The sequence below is a fragment of the Pieris rapae genome, chromosome 2 (assembly GCF_905147795.1).
Source record: "Pieris rapae chromosome 2, ilPieRapa1.1, whole genome shotgun sequence".
In the NCBI taxonomy this organism is placed as follows: domain Eukaryota; kingdom Metazoa; phylum Arthropoda; class Insecta; order Lepidoptera; family Pieridae; genus Pieris; species Pieris rapae.
In genome coordinates, this window is record NC_059510.1 from 9,667,900 (window position 1) to 9,688,336 (window position 20,437).

Sequence of the window (20,437 nt, forward strand, 5' to 3'; positions counted from 1 at the left end):
ATTCTCGTGTCGCGGTGTTTGTGGTTAAACTCCTCCGAAACGGCTTTCCCGATTCTCATGAAATTTTGTGTGCATATTGGGTAAGTCTGAGAATCGGACAACATCTATTTTTCATCCCCCTAAATGTATTTCGTTTTCATTTAGGAATATTTCTTTTTCAATTTTAGATTTAAAAAAAAATGTTTTTATAATACAGCATTAGTAAATACATGTAGCCCTGAATTTTTAACCCTTAAAATCAATCCCTATTTTTTTTCATTAATAAAAACTTATGTTGTGAACTCTGAGGTTTATACAGAGAAAAATTCACATAACAACCTAAAAAGATTTCATTCCGGAAAACCGAACAGTCTCTGGGATAGCATAGCAAAATGTTCCATATTGGTATATAACAGGTAGGCTCAATAAATTCTCATTACGGAGAAGTTCGCGGGGCAGCTAGTTGCTTTATACAATTAATACTTTTCCTACCCTCAATTACTGGCCTCTTGACCTTCTTTCGACAAAAAGCTGGCGACGCTTTAGACTTTGAAGCCTGTTTGCTAAAGTGGTTTAAAGGAAGTTTTGTCCATTGGAGTCACATATAATACGTATCTTCCTTGCATCGTGCACATATTATGGGTAACCCTATTACTAGATGAATTTTTCTTTTTTTTTTTTTAAAATTATGTTCACCGTACATGTAATGTATTTTTGAATAGATAGATTTAATTATACTATAGAAAACGAATTAAGTATGTGTGATGTACGTTGTGTGTATGTGTAGCTGTTTCTGCTTCAATTTACATTTATTTTAGGGATTATTTACGGGATTAAATAATAAAGTACACTTAAATAAAAATGTATTAAAACCATCACAACAGAAATTGTACTTAAAACAACAAATTGAGCAAATAAACCAATTATAATCAAAATTTTAGCACCAATTTATACAATTTACAAAACCATACAATTAAATTGATTTCACGTCGATACAACATAATATACACATAGCTAATTCTACCTTATGGCCTGAAAAATATCGAATTGTATTAATAAAATTATTTTATAAAATACAATTTTATTTTTCTCTCCCTATCTCATACATAAAATAGAATTAGAGAGAGAGATAGTATTAGCTCACATAGTTTATCTAAAATTAAAACTAATATATTTTGCCTTATACATATTAGTTATAATATTTCTTTTAATTTAATGAAACAGCTTTGTTCATTCTTGTGTAGGTCCATCCATCATTCAATGTTTTTTTGCTATAATATTCAAAATTAAAGGTGCGAAGTAGGTTATAATGCAGTCGGCCCCTGAAAAAAAATATTATTAAGAAAAACTATATATGTGTATATATACAATAGAAGTTTTGGTTACACCCAATTTCTTATAGAAAATTGCATATCAACTGCATATTTCTAGAATCTACAGAAGTTACCAGCATATGTCATATAATATTTAATTTCCAGTTTTCTACTGCGTGAGGAACTCTCTTAAAACGGCACGAAATCTTATTTCAAAATTCTCTAAATTGCTATGGAGAATTGGATGCTAAATCAATTCTATATTCAATATGGAACTTATTTAGCATCAAATTTTACTGTTATTTTTGTTATTATTTTAACATAAAAAAATAGTTACGACAAAGTTAGTTAGACAAAGGATATAAAACTGTAACAAACGCTTACGTTATTCCGAGCCAACACTCTCACTCGTTTTTTATTTTATTTTACTTTAAATCAATTGCTTCGAATACAACTTGTTGAAACTTTGTAAATTTAAAGAAGAGCGAAGCTTCCCTGTCACAGGTCTCTGACTTACTAGGGAGGCCTCAATCTTAATCCTATTGTACATATTACACTCAAATCGTTCTCGGTATATAAAGACAGATCAAAATAAACAGTTTCCTTAGTATTGTCTTTTATTAACATAACTTTTACACATTTAAAAAAAACCCTTTTTTAACGGTTGAAGTTATGTATAATTGTAACTTATAATTATTTAAACATAATTTTAAATTTAATCGACGTTTCGCGTGCTTTACAGCGTGCGTCGTCACGGTGACCTTAGTTTTAAACCTTAGTTAATAATAAAATAAAATAATATGAAAAATATACCCGCTCTGCGCATACACAGCAGTGTCTCCATAAGAACAGCCTCCATTTCACTTCCCTCACCACTTTTGGATATCATAGCGTACTCTCCAGACACCTATAATGAATTTTATAAGTAGTTAATGTTTATAAAAAATAAAGCAGGGGAGCTACAACCTTTTAGCTATGGGCCTCAGATTTCTGAATCAGTTTCATGACCATATTTAAATCTAATAGGCAAGTAGGTGATAAGCCTCCTGTGCCTGACATCATCGACTTTTTGGTCTAAGGCAAGCCGGTTTCCTCACGATATTTTTCTTCACCGTTCGAGCGAATGTTAAATGCGACCACAGAAAGAAAGGTGCACAGCCGGGGCTCGAACCTACGAGCTCAGGTATGAGAGTCGTACGCTGAAGATACTAGGCCAACACTACTCTAGTACATTAATTTCATTTTAGGACTGTATTTGTTTAGGAGCTTGTATGTGCACTAGACCACATTTTTAATTACTTTAAAAATAAATGTAGCCAAGCATTGGCATTTGGGTTTGAGGGCATAAAAGTTGGTGAGGTTAAAAGTATTGTTGTAAATAGACAGAAACAATATTAATAGGTAATAAAATTTGTCTTCTAGATGTCTTCTAGATTCAATGAAGTCCAACAAGGCCAATATGTCCACACCATGAATCTTTAAAATCTACGGTTTTAGAATAATATTGCAGCTTAGCGCTAAGTCTGACTTCCTTTCGTCAAAAATGTATTGAATTTAACTTACGGATGTCATAATTCGCCCCAAGTCTCGTTTCTGAATCTTACTTAGCGCTAACTACAGCCGGCGACTGACTTGTAACATTGTATCGTAACGTAACGTAACTTTACGTTACGCAGCAAGCCGATCGGTCGGCGGTATTAATCGAATCCTTTAGTGTTAAGTTATGCCTTAATTTTAGCATAGTGCTCGCCTAGATCAGACAGGTAATGACGTAACGTATTATTATAGGCACGTAAGTCTAGCGCTGGCCGATACGTGGAGGGGATTGCTGAGCATGTGTACTGTGGTGCGGGGGACGGAATGCGACTGGAGAGCCAATCGACGCTCTTCATTACACTAGCCCCCCTCAGGTACCTTATTTTTTACTTCTGCGCAATAACGGTCAGCGCTAGAGTTTCGTGCCGCTACTAATAACGGGCTTGCCTTGAATGTTACGATACGGCTAAATGCTCATGTCAATCGCCACCTTACGACTCCCGTTTACGAATGTCAAAGAGACCCTTATTATTTTCAAATACTTTGTCCTTATCGTGCTTGTAGTGTTTGAATAAAAACAAAAGAGACAAATACTTTGTCCAATTGTTCGGTTCGTGCGTTCTTTAGTTTCGTTTACATCAGCTGTTTCTAAATACCTGGTATATGAAGAGAGGGTGATTGGGGTAACGGTCTTTTGTCTGTCGCACGATGTCGAGGTATGGAAGACCAGGTTTTACCATCAAGAAGTCCGCTCCTTCGGCAACGTCACGTGCCTGCGACAAAATTTAAATTTATTAATTTTCAAATAAAGAATTAAATCACAACTAGACATAACTATACATATTTATTCGTGCTCTAAAGACCTCTAATTATGTATATAGTCGTAGAAAAGCATCCCATATGGGTAATGAATTAAATAATATAAAAAGCATACAATCACTGCGATCATGTCATACCCTAATACGTCATAACCTTGCAAACAGCTAAGCATATATATTATATAACTTCTAGACACTAAGTTATGTTATTAAAAGACAATACTTCTAGACACGAGTCACTGGAGTTTTGTGGCACTCTGTCCGTGGCTAGAAGTGTCGAGGATACACCCTTTACATTATAGGATGAGCAGAACATCATCCATCCGGGGAATGTGAGTGTCCATGGGCGGCGGTATCGCTTAAAATCACATGAGCCTTCTGGCCGTTTGCCTCCTATTACATAAAAAAACAATATAATACCATTAAATTACAGATTATAAACCATTATCTTAAAAACTGTATCAGTAATCAATACTCTATATACATATATAAATATATAATAGGGGGGAAAACGAGCCTGCGGGACGCCCAAAAAGGGCAGTCATCGCAGCCAACCAATCAACCAATGGACACTCATTTTTAATAGGTGCATAGCCGGCTTAAGCCGGTTAGAATGAATTTTGAATACTTCTCTAAAAACTCTATTTTAAAAAGTATTGATACGTCTCTTTGAACTACGCCGTAATAAAAGTTTGACTGAAAGAGACGAATAACTCCTAGCGTTAAAATTTTATCTTGTAACACTGAACGTACCGCAGCCCTGGCAGCGAGTCCAGAACTGCCTGGTGGCAGCTGGTAACACTTTCTGTCACCGGCCATAGGTGAACTCTTCATGGTATCCCTGAACGGACCATACATGGATGAAGCGAACTTGCATGAATACGATAATACAGACACCTGTAACAAACAAATACATTTCATAAGAAAATATATACAATATTCTTTTACAAAAATGTGATTTATGACGTTTATATATACAGCGTGATAAATAGGGTCATCAATGGACAAACATTAAATCATAACTGGTAATGATTAAGAAATATAGACTACAAAAGAATAGGTATGAAGTGTGGTCTAGTTAGTAACTAGGGGTAGAATAAATGTGCTTTTGTTAATAGATAAACTTAAATAAAAATAACTAGATTATGTAAGTAATTCCTTTATCGTGAGAACATAATAATTATTATGTCCATGATATTGATACATTTATATAATTTGCTCGAATTAAATCACGTAAATTAGAATAAGGTCACGTTAAATAAACAAAGCGTTTGTTTAACATGAACATCGTTGTTCGTGATACCAGACGATCTGTTCTTATACGTTTTGAATCAAGCGTTTTTTTTTTGTTTATACCCTAGATCGCTTAATATTTATTTTCATTTTACATCACCGTCCCAACCAAACCGCGATGTATACGATTTTCCAATTCGCTAACATTATGACATTTTTATTTAATTACATTAAAGACATTAAACAAAAATATTACAATAGTTCGCGAATTACGAACATTTTAACTAGATGACATACTATATATGTATATCAGTTAGTTAACCTCAGTTGAAACATGATAATTTTTATCAGTTAATTATAACAAATGCTGTGTTAATTTATGAACATACGAATCAAATAAATTTAAATCTATGAGTTTTTAAGAGTGACTTATGATTTTTTTTAACGAAAGTACCAAAATCTACGAATACGACGGAAGTAAAGAACGGATGTCAAATTCAAATGCGTTTTCTATGGAATCGTCGACGACACGTACCAATGACAATTTGGATTTTGGACATAAACTAAACCTGTTTCGTTGCTTAATTTTCTATATATAATATTAAATATGGAAATTGAAATGAAGCGTATCTGTATTCCAAATTAAAAAAAACTAATTGTGATTATTGTAAAAGAAACTGCATCAAAATGCTTCCTAAGTTAAGAAGGATAGAATTTTATAAATTAAAGTTATTATTTAACTTTGTGCTAATAAGCAGACAAGTCGTATTATATTTTCTTGTGCTTATCAACATTATTTAATCGGGATTGTATTTTTTGTATATATGTATTACTTTTTTTAACTACGATACTTTTTATATTGTATAAATAATGATACAATAAATATTGTATCTACTCAGTTGTTGGCTTGATCAACATATTCAATTTTTAAATCGTAAATGTCAAAGATATTTAAATAATAATTTTATTGTATCTAATAAATTAAAATTTATATTGTAATATGTAAAAGGCACCCAAGACCTGATTTTTCACAATTTAATGTATGCCAGTTACACTTATTTATATTGTATTTTATACAATCAAATTATGTTTTTTATATAGATACAACAAAAACTTGAAACTCGTTTTAATATCTTAATGTATCCTGTATAGACTTATAGAACCAGTCTTACCTGATTCTGCAACTTATTCTCGAATAGCGCGTCTTTTATTGCTTTAATTCTGTTGTCCATCATATCCGAGGGGGCTACAATGTGAGCTCCTGTAATATGGAAAATAACATTATACAAATTATTTTGGGATTGTTTCATATATTTAATCATATATACTATGCTGCTTATAACCAAGCCATATCTATTGCTTGTAGCTGGTACTTCATTTTAATGTGTGTAATGTGGAAATAGTAAATCAATTGGAAAGTGTGCATCATGCAGAATTAATGAATAAAAATTAATATGGGGGCTGTTTGTACCTTAAATATCATGTTGTTATACTTTATAAATGATAACCATACCATAAACTACTAATGATATCAAATATAAATAGTATATGAGATGGTTACATTAGTTTTGTATAATTATAGAGTTCTAGTTATGTAAAGACTGAAATGACAACATACATATTATATACAAGTCCTATTTTGCTAGTAGTAATAAATAATAATAATAGAAGTTGTATCCTTATTTGTCTCTACTTTTTTTATCATTATTGAGATACTAATTAATAAACTCCAAAGAACCTATTGTACAGATACTTATTAAATTACACCATATATTGCAATTTAACAATAAATTATTTTTTCAACCAAATTAATCAGCAACACCACTAAGTTTTTGAATAAGCTATCAAACCATGTTGCTTTAGGAAATACCTGCTTTAGCATAGGCTAGAGCCACTTCAGCAATTCTTTTAACTGATTCAGGATGGTCTATTGCCCCATTTGTCAATATGCCACAATGCCCATGGGATGTATATGGGCATAAACACACATCACATGCAATTACAAGGTTTGGCAATGCTTCTTTAATTTTCGGCAAAGCTTTAATAACTGGGTTTTCTAGACAGTCAGCACTGGAGCCTGTTGGGTCCTAAAAATAATATAATTACTATACTTTAGCTTACTGTAAATGCATTTTATATTAAGTAATGTAATTCATGATAAAGACATTAATGGTGTGAATCAGAAAAAAATACAAGAATAGGCTGCAAAGATTCATTATTTCAATAAGATTTGTGTCTGCTATGAATAATATATAATGTACATAGTATATTGTAGGTCCTGATCACATAAATTTAAACTTTAGCACTTCAATGTATCCCCCACATGAAGTTTGACTTTTACAGTTAACAAAAAATAAATAAAGGGCCAAGAATTGCATATATGTATAGAGAAGTATTCCAACGTATGAATTAAATACTATTTTTTACCTTGGGTAAAGTTTCCACAATACCAAATATAAGAATAGATTGAAGGCCCCTATCAACCAATTCTGTTAAAGCTGGTATCAATTTGTTGATACCATATCTGTACACATTTGGCATACTAGACACAGCTTGCATGGCATCTTTGTCTTCTCTAAAAACATATAATACTATGAATCTACATAAAACACCTTTAATAAATCATTAACTTATAGCTGGTGGCTATTAATAATAAATAAGTCCAGTAAATCAAAGTTGATAAGATAACATGTACGAAACTTACAGTAAGAAAACTGGATACATTATGTTATGCGGCTCAATGCTTGTATTGGGTTCCTGAAGTTTTCTCAAGGTGGCATGAAAGTAGCCCCCTTGGAGAACATGTTCCGGGCTCAAGAAGAGGTCACTCATTTTTCTGTTATAAAAATACTAGTTCACGTAGATATTTTAATTATCGGACTATTGAGCTAGCCTTTAATTCACAGAAACAGGTAACTCTAATAAAAATAAAGTACGTCGATACAGTATCGCAAAACTTAATTCTTTGCCGAAAATGATTGTACATTCACATACTTCCGAGTACAATGAACAATCAAGACTACAAATTACAAAATACAAATTGAGATTTAAAAATATTCCTAAAAGTTGTCAGCAGTCAGGATAGTGTTAACAAAGTTTACAATTTACATAATGGCAATATTAGTCTATGAACAAGGGATTGCTACATAAACTCAGTGGCTGTAATAGTTCTTCGCCTTACTATAATCATTGGTATTTTTTGTCTGTGGCAAGAAACATACTTTGTATAAACTACAATTTTATTTATCGATTTATTTAGTATTTACATTTTACACAAAAGAAACGATACATTATGCGTTGAGTAATTACAAAAATAATAAGTAAATAATTAAATCTTGACACATAATAACTATTTAAAATAGTTAAAAATATCAATTTCTTGCTAACAAAATGTAATTTAAAGTGTTGCGAACTAGAGTTCGTGTATTTTTTGGTCGTAATATAAAAGTATCTATTTTATGTAAATACTATGTAATTAGGGTACATTAATAATTAAGAATAGTAAAAATAAACTTAGTAAAGCGAGGGTGAAGCCTTGACCTCGTCTGAGCTGTCGTAACCTTGAGAGCAACATGCACACGGACGACGACGACCCCACAAACAAGAAAAAAGACAAAATCGACACGTCGCCAGACGATCCTGCAGTAAAAGTAAACACAGACTCTACCAAAAAAGATACGAAAGAAGATCCCAAGCCTCGTATTGTTTTAACGTTTCGCTCTGATAAATCAGGTGCTAAAACAAGCAATATGAAGATTGTATGTACAGAGGAAAAGCACGAAGAAGCACCGAGACGATCGAATAGAAATCGTAATGCCAAGTGGGAATCCGACGATGAGGACTCCCCCAAGAAAGATAAAAGCCAAGTAGCTTCTGAGAGTGATGAAACATCTGACAGTGCAAAGCCAAAACATTCTGCTCGAAGACGTGGTAAAGAAGGCTCAGATGTCTTAGCCAACGCTATTGCTAGGAAGGAGAAGTTTAATGAATCTGCAACTTCATCAACTAGGCTATCCCGTAGGATAAAACCCACAGCTAAAGCATTAGCTAATGAGGAGTTACGTATGTATGTAGAGCTACAAAACAATTCCCGGTTAGGCATTACAGATAAATCCCCCGAAGAGGGAGTCAAGACTAGGAGGTCAGCTCAAAAGGTGGATCACAGCAAGAAAATGGAAGATAGTACAGGAGAGGATAGTGATAATTCAGAGATGAAACTCAAACATCTTTGTGGCTTGGGTTTAAAATCTGTTGAAATGAAAACAGATGAGGAATCTGCAGAAGGTGAAGCAGAAAACAGGTATTAATCAATTTCATTTATATTGGTTAATAAAGGTATTTTTACATAGATTCAGTTGAAAGTTAGAAATGTACAAAATAAATATTTAAACACATTTTAATCCAGTAAAAGTGCATTTTATTTTCAATCAATATCAAAGACAATATGCTAACATAGAACATTTTGTAAGGGAGTCTATTACATAAGCTGACCCTTTAATTTTGTGATCTGTAGTTGTCATAGCATACAAATTCAAAGGAAAGTATAATATCATCCTCTAAGAAGATCTTCTTTCAGGGAATCTGAAAGAGAGAATGAAGAAGGGGAAGATGATGATACTGAGGTGATTGTTAAGCTTCTTGAGGCAGATGAAGACAGTGGCAGTGTCAGTAGTGGAGATTACTTCCTATGTTCTAGTGCATCACAAGTTGATAAACCACGTCGTTCAAGAAGGCTCTGCTCTATGTATGGCACAAATGATAGTGATCGTTCCTCTCCAATATTAATTGATGACGAACCATTGTAAGTAATTACTGAATCAATTAAGAAAGACTATGAAAAAAAAATGCTGCAACTGATTAAGTTGTTATTGGATTAAAATGTGTTAACTTATTGGACTTTCCAACCCTCGTATAGGCCTAAAACATGATGCTGATGATGGTAAAATTGGTAAAAATATTTGTAGAAAGGTAAACATTGATATATACTGATTTAAGTTACAAACTTTATGTTGTGTTTACAAGAGATATGTGTATTTATCATAATTTTGCATGACCTAATATTGGACTTATTTCTCAAGTGTGCACCAAACAAGTAGATGTCTTGTTTAATTGTAAGTTATCCTTGCAGGATTACAACACGACGAAAATCAAGAAGAGCTAATACACGTCCTAATGAAGATCATGAAAGGTTAATTTTTTAATTTTTTTTTTAAATTTAATTTAATTTTATAATTACATTCTAGTTTATACCCTAACACTGATATTACCGATTCTGGAAAGTTCACCAGTAGAACTCTACATTTCTGAGTTTGAGTTATTAATAGTGATCAAAGGCTGGCAGCGCACTGGCAAGCCTTCTTAATGTATAGAAGACGTTATTGCACATAAAAAATTCTTGGACTTGTTTTTCGTTTAGACGAAAATTTAATTACATTGGTTACATTATTGTAAATAAACATCTGCTTGACTCCACGCTTTAAGAGACCCCTAAAATACTAGCAGTTAGAAAATTTAAAAACTGTTTATTCCAGAACACCTGCATCTAAAAAGCAAAGAACGAATTCTTCTGCTGCTGAAGATGATGAGGATCAGGAGGAAAATAGGTAAACAATATTATGCTTATTGAATCGTATTTATAAATTATAATGGCAGTGTTGTTAAAAATTAAATTATTTTTTCAGATTCATTCATTTGAATCATATTATCAGGTTTTTAAAAAACATACTACATATACATATATATTTTAAAACTGCACAATGATATTTAGTAAAAAATTAATCTTAAAATACACTTTGTTACATTTGAAAAAACAAATAACATAAAAATTAGAAAACAAAGTCTTAAATATTTTTATCGCATATTCTTCTTACGTAAAACTTTTATTTCCACACTAGACTAGAAAGTCCTTTAATTAAAAATTAACACATGTTATCAATATTGAATAATGTGTCAACCAAAATATAATATGAAACAGAAATCGATATTTTTATGTATTTTGCCAGTAATTCGGCGCCCGCTGATGAAGGGCCAACTGCAGCTAGTCCTACTGGATCCAGCACTGTGTTCGCTACTTGCACCTGTGAAGATACCACCAGCAATATTCATGCTTTACCTTCTGATTTAATTGGTAAGTTTCAGTGTAATTGTGTAGAAAGAAAAGATAATTATTATTTTTTATGTAACAGAGGCCAAACGGTCAGGAGGAACACCTGGTTTAATTGATACCACCGCCCATAGACACTTACATTGCCACACGGCTCGCAAGTGGGTTGCCGGCCTTTAAGGATTTGGTATGGTAATTTGAAGGACCCTATGTCAGGTTTAGTTCGGAAAAACCTGTTCCACGTTGTGATGGTGCTCAGCTAAAACTACCTTAAAAATCGCTCAGTTCTGGACCAATGGACGTTGAGGTGATACAAAGTCCATGTGGAGTGTGTGCTTTTAGCCTTTACATGACTTATTAATTTATGTGTAGCAAAGTATATACAAAATAGTGAAATAATCGTAAATCATAAAGTAATAATTTATGAAAAAAACAACTTTAACTTTTATCTCTTTAGAACCGGTATTCTGTCAAGCGATCGAGATAGTCGACGGCCTAAGAGTAGGATGTTCTCACAAAGCCCCTCGCGATGATGAAGGAAACTTATTTCCAATGCGTAGATCTGGTGTAAGAGCTCCATATCTAATACTATGCAAACTGCATTTGGCGCAAATGGCAAAACATATGTGCTGCCCCGCCTGTGGGCTCTTCTGTACACAGGTAAATACATTTCTTTTCCAATTATATTAATATTTACGGTCGTGTCCTAAACTGTCCAACAGAAAAGGTTTTTATTGGGTACATTTTTTACGGATAAACCGTAATAATAATAGGTGGCGTCACGAACATGCAACGTTTTTGTCGAAGAAAAGAGAGAGAACGGTTGAGAGAGAGAGTGAGAAAGGGCGATCGTAGCATAAAGCAAATAGCCATGGAGCGAGAGTAGGGCCCTAGTTTGAACCGCTCTAGGTCTTCAAGGATTATAAACGCACACAAGCGAATACGAAAACGTTTTTTATATACATATATTATATATAGCTAATTTTCCTATCATGGTGTCGTCGGAGGTATAAAGTGCGAAACATCATAAGCAAACAATAAATAAAATAAGTATGATTGAGTATTATTTATTTCTGTTAAGAACTTTATGTATTATGTTTTCAGCTAATTTTAGGTGGCTAAGTTTTTGTTCCATATTATTTATTTGAAGTTTGTATCTGTGTTATGTTCATTCCCATACTGTTTAACTAAAATAAGACTGAATTTTTTACACCAGAATTATGTTTTGTTATTATGAATAGTTCATTTTACTTGTTGATAAATCACAAGTCACAACATCGTAGAAGTGATCATTTTTTTACACTCTTTTTTTTAATATTATTTGTTGTGCAATATATAAATTGGTTAGAATGAACTGATTTATGAGAAACGTTATTCCAGGGTTCGTTCTACCAATGTTCGGAAAATCACTTATTCCACCTGGAATGTGGTGTTCCATACGGGGAAAGTCGCTCGCCTGGTTGTCCGCATTGCGGCGTACTTGCTTTCCCCTGGCGAGCATTTAATACAAGCGCACGTAAAATTCAATTGACAATGCATTGCTCGAACAAACGTGTTTATTTGCCGGATCAGAGGGAACATTGGTAAGATGATTTAATTTAATTCGCATTTTCTGTCTATTTTTTTGTCGCTTATGAACTCTTACCAAATGCCGACAGCGAATTGTATCTTATTTGAGCATATGCTCAGGGCCGATGAGAAGTTGGAGTAACTGATCGTGGTTGGTAACACAGAAAGCAAAAGATCATGTTCACTAACCAGATGTACTGATTAATGGAAAGACACATCCGCCTCAAAACTTACAACTTAATAAGACAGGCTCTGGACAGAAACCAGATGTTTCCTTGCTGACCATGAAGATGAGACAGCTGCCGAGATTCAGAAATTCTATAGACTTACAGAGCAATGCAGATATATTATAAGCATAATTCATGAAAACAAATTGATATACTATTTATTTTTTTAATACCTTATAGCACTCCAGCATACTTAAGTTTTACACCCATAGAAGAGTCGAAAGTGGATCGGGGACCAATATTCCCTGAAGATCTTTTACCTCTATTGCCAGATTTGGAAAAGATGTGTGAATCTGTCGATTTCGAGTCTGGTGACTGCATGGCTTTTAAGCTATATGAGGCAATTATTGCAGAAGAGAGCGTGGAGTCGTTAATACCGAAAATTGGTGAGTTACAGAGATCACATATCCTGTGAGTTATTTTTATTTCACCAAATTCAGAACATAGCAAAATATTACTATTTAATTATATACCAAATGTATATGCATGTGTGTAAATATAATGAGATTAAAGCGCTTTTATCAAATTGCAGTTCAGTTTATTTTATAAAGATTTAATAAAAAAAAAGATGTATTAATGAGTTTATCTTTAGGAGTACTAATACATCAACATTTTTATGTACGAAGATCACGTATTATTAAGAAATATTTTTAATCAATTCATTTATCAGTGAAAACCGAACTGAATACGCCAATAGCGGACATAGACGGCGGGACGTGTACGCACGCGGCGGCGGTTAGCGGACAACTGGGGGCGTTATATCTTCTGCAGTACGCGGGGGCCGATTTGGACGCAGTAGACAATTTATCACGCACGCCCCTTATGAGGGCTGTTTTGGGTATGTCTTGAATATTTGTATTTGCAACTTCGTAGGTTATCTATGTGATTAAGTAACTTCGAGTTCATACTAGTCTTGTTATTCATAATTATTACTTGTCTACGGCATCCCTTACATAATTTATAAGTGTGTCTTAATGAATAAAACCAATGAATAAACAAAGGTAGAAAATAAGAACATGAACAGAAGTACATTCATGTCTGAGAGGATAATAAATGTATTTATGTAAATAAATAAATAAAATATAAGATGACATTTGCATGCCTATTTATATGTGGTGGATTTTTGTAATTTATGTAACTAATTGTAAGACTATTCTAGCAAATAAACGATTTGATTTGATTTGATACGTAGTTGGGATTTCCTAAGGCATTAGTTTCTTTAATAAATAGCTTCAAAAGTGTTAAAAAATCGATATTGATAGTAACTTGGGGCCTTTAGCGTTTCAAATATTTTCTATATTTAAAAAAAAAATCAATAATCTTTTGATCTACAAAAAATTACTCTCAAGTAAAAAGTATTCTAATGATTTTAAAACTGTCTCCTGTTTTGAAGAAAACGGCCGTCATTGAAATTTTTGAGCAATTAGATATAGTATGGGATTTACTTGTGTTGTGTGCACTTGCTTCTTTGTATTTTATTTTTTGCTCTTAATCTGTGTTACAATTAGTTTGCACTCCCTTTGCCTCGCATAAGCATTACCTGCACCCCTCTGACGCCATCATAAAAAGCAGGCGGACAACAGACGTGAAGAGCTACCTGTAAAATCCTCGAAATACTAATAATTCTAAAATATTGAGTACTGATTGTGCGCATTATATTGGGCCGATTAAATTGTCATATTTAATTAAGTTCAATAATTTTATTAAAGTAATTAAAATTCTGTTGTTTTTGGTATTCACTTAATTTGTGTCAAACCATATTTTAAATAACACATTTGAGTATTTGTGTACAACAATTTGAAAATTTACAGCTTTATTAGAAAAGGAACCCGAAGAAGTTGATACATCAATCAAAGAACATGTTGAGGTAAAAAAAGAAGGTGATGAAGATAAGACTGAAGAGGCTATGGCTGTTGATGATGTGGTCAAGGAAGATGAAAAGAAAGTCAATAAAGATGATGTATTGAGGGTTATCAGGTTCCTGCTGGCTGCGGGTTGTGATCCTAATTTACAGGTATATTGAATGTGTACATTTACCAAAACTTTTAAATTATTCTGTAAGGCGTGGGCATTGGGGATAGGCTTAAAGATGTAACTAATTATCGTACATGTACTTTATATGTTGTATAGTACTGTATATTATATAGGTATTCAAGTGTATTCTTTGAATATTCTCTGCTTGACCAAGCTATATAGCAAATGACGATTTTAAAATTAATATACCAAATTTATGTATTCAATATAGAAGTTCCTAAATTTTGATATTAATCTTTAAATGGCATTACCACCACTCGAAACATTATATTACTCAGAGTAAAAATATATTTTGTTAGACAGTTAATTAAGATTTCATAAAATTTCAATATATTTCCTTTGATTTAAGATTGTTGTCTATGGTTTAATTTCTTTTTATTCAAATCAGGGACCGGAAGGCATGACAGCTCTGCATATGGCAGCACAACATGGCGGAGTAGATGTCTGCACATTGCTGATAGATGGGGGTGGTCACGTGGATGCAAAAGAGCAAGGGGGCTGGACCCCACTTGTTAGAGCCGCTGAGAACTGTCACCCGCAAGTTGTCAGGTATTGTATTGACCGACTTGAACTGAACTGAACGGAGCTTTCCAGCGACGGAAATAACAATACATAATAAAACCCGCTGGGACGGGTCACTAGTTAGGATATCAATAAGACTTGTATATATGTGGTATTATTGTAAAATAAATTTTGAAGAATTTCGTCAATGTTTGTCTCTAAGTTATTATAAATTTTATATTCCAACATAAGGTTCAAGAAGTTCCATCAAAATTGGCTAAGTAGTTTTTGTGACATATCTCAATAAGGAGGCCTTATCTAAGGATTTCTATATGTGTAAATTTAAAACGACCTCACATTGTCCCATCTAGAAATGTGTCAATGTCAAAAAAGATTGAAATGATTTGAATGAAACTTGAATTGTTCCCAAAGTTGGAACTATATATGATTTTACATTTATACATGCAGATCAAACTGAAACGTTAATTTTTTTTAAAGCCTGTTAAAGATAAGGGTTTATTTCGTAGGTTATTGCTCAAACGCGGCGCCGACGCCTCTTCAACAGACTGCGAAGGAAACGGTGTAATACATTGGTGTGCGCTGTCGGGAGATGGAGCCTCACTGCAATTATTACTCGATGCTGCACCGCACGTCGTCAATACGGCTAATGCACACGCTGACACACCACTGTATGTATAACACACACACATTATTTTTTTTAATACTAAAAAAACAAGAATCTTACTTATTATATATCCAGTAATTTTTTTCCGTTTTACGTACACGCATATTTTAGTTAGTATATATAGTATTTTTAGTTTATATATAGTATTTTTTGTGAACAGCCATATCGCAGCGAGAGAGGGCCATTACCCGTGTGTGGTTATTCTTCTGGCGAGAGGCGCAAGGGTATGTACACTTGAAAACGAACGTCATTGTCATGTGTCAATGTCATAATGACATTAGCAGATTGTGTTAAATGTCAGTGATGTTCTACATTATTAATTCGTTAATAATATTTTAAAGTATTTTTTTTATTATAAAACGAATGACTTTTATGTCACCTACATATATTTGTGTCACACTTTATAAAATATTAGAACAGACCAAAGAGATTAGACTTCATACAACATTACTATGATACAGAAATTTCTGAATACATCTATACATAAATATATCTTTCTAAAAACCTTAAAGTAATCAGATATATCAGAAAATTCATGTGTCATTTATAGTATTTTTTTACCATCATCTAAACATTTCCTGAACTGCCCCAAGTATTTTGAGACCATTAGCCGAATCGCTTCAGAGAAATTCGAGTTTTAGCGAGTCTTACAACCAGCAATTTTTTTATAAATGGATACTATGCAACCCGTACAATCTACATAATACGTTTTTTATCAAAGAGTTAGTTCTCAAGATGAATTGTCTAAACGGATTATTTTGATAGAATTTTTAACTACATATCAAATCAAATTATTCATTTCTATTGGACCACCTAAAAAGGCACTTTTGAACGTTAAATAAAATATAAAGATCATTCTAGTTGCTCTTCAAAGATAGTGTCGTGTAGATAAGTTCACTTTTCTTGATTTCATAAGTTGCAACCATAAACTATGATTACTTAATCAAGCTTCATAAGTGCGGCGGAGTTTCTTGTCCGCTCGCCGCCCTTGACTTGCGAACTGGTACTAAATGTAAATTTAACATCTTTTCTGTTCACATTCAGTTAAGTGTTCTTATTTTGAGTTTGAGTTTATTTTCATTCAGAAGGTATATGTTTAATTTTTTGTTTATTTTTGAAGTATTTATTTTATGTTAATTAAAAAAAAACGTTACAGACAGATATTGAGAATTCAAGCGCTGAACTGCCAATCCACGTGAGTTCCGGCACTTGTCGCAGCTCCATCGTTGTTAATATGAAGGTGGCTTTGGCTACGGGGGGACCGTTCACCAAATACCGATTGCTTACAAGGTAAAAATTCGACCACATATATACGTGAGAGAACTTTATACAGTTGGAATCTTCTGAATAATTTTTGTCCTGTGTGTCAAATCTTTAAAATTCATAATAAATGAATTTTAGTCCATTTCAGTTTTAAATAACTGATAAAAGTAGTTTACTGCATTGTTCAATTAGAAAATCTTATAACGATTTTTTAAAATTATTCTTATGAATGTCTTTAATTTTATGTATATTAAAATAATATTTAGAATTAAAAAGATACTATATGGTTTTTACAGTGATATATCAAACGGCCGTGAACCGTATCCAGTGCCATGTGTGAATGAAGTGGATGATGAGCCGGTGCCGAGCGACTTCACCTATGTGTCGCGGCACATACACACGGAACAGATATACATTGACAACACGGTGCAGGCGACTCAGGTATTTAAAACATATTCAGTTCTAATTTGTAATAAATTAAATCTTCGATTTTTTTTAATTATGAAAAGAGTTTAATGTCACATAGACTATAGACAAACTAATACAGACTGTATGTTGATAAAAAAGAAATTAAGTCATGATACTTGTCATATCGGCATTCGGCTTTCTTACGATATAATATAATTATACTGTATATGAAAATGACAGAGCTAAAAATAGTACATTTATTTTCATTAAATTGTCTACTAATACATATTTTTTTCTATTAGAGCTGTGAATGCACAGATGGGCGATGCATGGGCACATGTGCCTGTGGTTTATTGAGCGTTCGTAGCTGGTATGTGGGTGACAGACTGACGCCGTCATTCCCACACCACGACCCACCTATGATCTTTGAGTGCAATCATACGTGCACATGCAACGTGGTAAGTATTAATATGACTTAATTATACCCTAAAAATGCATAAAAAGTGGAGAACAAAACTTACTCAAATTTTTTATTTCATAGAATTCTGACAGCTATCATTTTTTGACATGTCAGAGATGGCAAACCTTTTTGGCCGGGCATATTTTTCAGTTTCAATATTTTTATTTGTTAGTAAATGTATCCATTTTAATAAGCTCCTCGTTAAAAGTGGCTTAACGGCGCGTGATAATTACCTCCCTTTACATCACAGATAGCAAAAAAAGGCAAAGGTAAAACGTAAAAAATACGTAGCATTTTATTTTTCTAGCTATATGACGGGTAAATGGGTCAAATTTGTCCGTTTTTCGGTGGAGAACTTTTTTTGTAGCAGCACTTATGAAATGTCAGAATTCTACGGATTAAAAAATCAGAGTATTAAATAAAAGAAAATAAATAAAAAGTTTCTTTATTTGACCCAAAAACAAATACTACATTACATATATTACAACATTCATTGTGGTCAACCTTATATATAATAGCTCTATGAGCATCTATGAGCTCTAGCGTTTAAACTAGGCGTAGCCTGTACCTTAAACGCTAGTTTCTTCCAGTGTCATCAAGAAATTGGTCATTTAACCAAATGGAGGTGGAATCAAATTGAAATTGTTGTAGTTAGTTAGATTGGTGTAAGTGTGAAATTCGACAAAATATTTTTATTTTAAATCTTGTGAATGAGTGAACTTGGATATGAGATGAAGTTAGTATCGTTGTTTAGTATGGAAACTAATATTTATTATAAAGATGGTATTTTTATATTTAATTTACAACAATATATTATTATTAAGTCTGAAGTAAGAAATTGAAAAAGAAAAAATTAAAAACCTTATTTTACTAAGTTATCGATAGGCCTCAGGAAGGGTTGGCTTTTTTATTTTGTTGCTTATTAAATTTGACAGAATCGTTGCACCAACCGCGTTGTAGGTCGCCTACAAACGCGTGGATCGATCGCCAGTCCAGTGCAAGTGTACCGAACTGTCCATCGTGGTTGGGGCCTTCGCACGCGACATCGAGTCAAACGCGGGGCCCTGGTAGTGCTATATTGTGGGGAACTACTCTCTTGCCCGACGGCAGATGCCAGGGCAATGGATCAATATATGTTTGCCTTGGATGTTAAGCAGGATTTAATTGAAGTAAGAGTTTTTTTTTAAATTGTATTATGGAAAAAAACCCAAATATGGACCATGGTTAGTTTTTTTAATTTATTAGGCACCCATTAATCTTGGATCCCCGAGCTTAGTAAATATTCACTAAGAACATAATTTTATTCCCGGAAAAAGCATGTTTTTGTTTAAATATAATGTTTTTTTATTTATATTTTTGTCTCAGCAATGTAACGACCAGACTCAGCTATGCGTTGACGCGGCAAAATATGGCAGTGCGGCGCGCTTCATAAACCACAGCTGTCGCCCGAATCTCGCTCCCGTACGAGTGTTCACAGAGTGTAGAGATCTACGCTTGCCAACTGTAGCTCTGTTTGCTTTGACTGATATAGCCGCAATGGAGGAACTCACGTTAGTAATTTTTAATACGGCAGGAAGGCTTTTGGACCAGTGATTTCAAAAAATTCGCCCATTATTTTCAATGCAATCTGTCATGAGTTTTTGTTTAGAATCTAATTGTTATTCTTTAAAAACTTAAAATATTTTTTTTTACACTAAATTTAGTATTAAATTTATTGATTTAATAAATACTATGAACAGTAAGAAGTATACTGTTTTGATTGGTTTAATTTATTTGATAAAATTTAATTGCAAAATAGTTTTAGTATGATACTACTACTATACAAATGCTGTTCAAAGTTTTTTAAAGTTATTTTTTTATAGTAAATGATGATTTAGATATTACCAAACTAACAAATTAATGCAATGTATAAGAACTGAATATTAATATATAAACTATATTTTTCAGATTTGATTATGGTGACAAGTTTTGGTCTGTAAAATCAAAGTGGATGAAGTGTGAATGTGGCACACTAGAATGCAGATATCCTACAATATCTACTCCTGAAGACTTAGATGCATAGTTATCTATTAAATAATTTTTGAGAAGATTTAATTGTAAATATTAGTCATGATGAATTGAATAATAATGAGGAAATATACAATTATAAACACAAACGTTTTTTTGGATTATAATAAAATGCTTTTAATAAACTTAATGTTTGTTTTACTTAAGTTTCCGAGACATGTTGCAGTGACAAAGGTTTTCTAGTCAATCATCAATATTTCCAAGTCCAGCTACATTTGAAATTGCAAACTTGAATCTGCAG

At 32.9% G+C, this 20,437-nt stretch overlaps 2 protein-coding genes across 3 annotated transcripts; one reads left to right on the plus strand and one right to left on the minus strand.

Moving 5' to 3' along the window:
- Positions 1-829: 829 nt before the first annotated feature.
- LOC110991824 (delta-aminolevulinic acid dehydratase) lies at positions 830-7,948 on the minus strand. Its single transcript, XM_022257348.2, has 8 exons — positions 7,584-7,948; positions 7,307-7,454; positions 6,750-6,966; positions 6,052-6,140; positions 4,400-4,543; positions 3,485-3,601; positions 2,106-2,199; positions 830-1,301 (listed from the first exon to the last, which is right to left on the minus strand). Exons 1-8 carry the CDS (start codon positions 7,709-7,711, stop codon positions 1,237-1,239), a joined length of 1,002 nt encoding a protein of 333 aa, XP_022113040.2. The 5' UTR covers positions 7,712-7,948; the 3' UTR covers positions 830-1,236.
- Positions 7,949-8,141: 193 nt separating this feature from the next.
- On the plus strand, positions 8,142-20,296 carry LOC110991822 (histone-lysine N-methyltransferase EHMT1). 2 transcript variants are annotated; one of them, XM_022257344.2, is made up of 19 exons: positions 8,142-9,179; positions 9,456-9,680; positions 10,008-10,067; positions 10,411-10,482; positions 10,882-11,006; positions 11,440-11,642; positions 12,363-12,565; positions 12,959-13,164; positions 13,449-13,616; positions 14,590-14,792; positions 15,201-15,361; positions 15,841-16,002; positions 16,159-16,222; positions 17,155-17,288; positions 17,558-17,702; positions 17,972-18,127; positions 19,065-19,298; positions 19,495-19,679; positions 20,077-20,296. In XM_022257344.2, the coding sequence occupies exons 1-19, from the start codon at positions 8,452-8,454 to the stop codon at positions 20,189-20,191; spliced, it is 3,549 nt and encodes a 1,182-aa protein (XP_022113036.2). In that variant the 5' UTR covers positions 8,142-8,451; the 3' UTR covers positions 20,192-20,296. The 2 variants fall into 2 exon arrangements, with proteins under 2 accessions (XP_022113036.2, XP_022113037.2); XM_022257345.2 differs by lacking the exon at positions 9,456-9,680.
- The last annotated feature ends 141 nt before the right edge of the window (positions 20,297-20,437 follow it).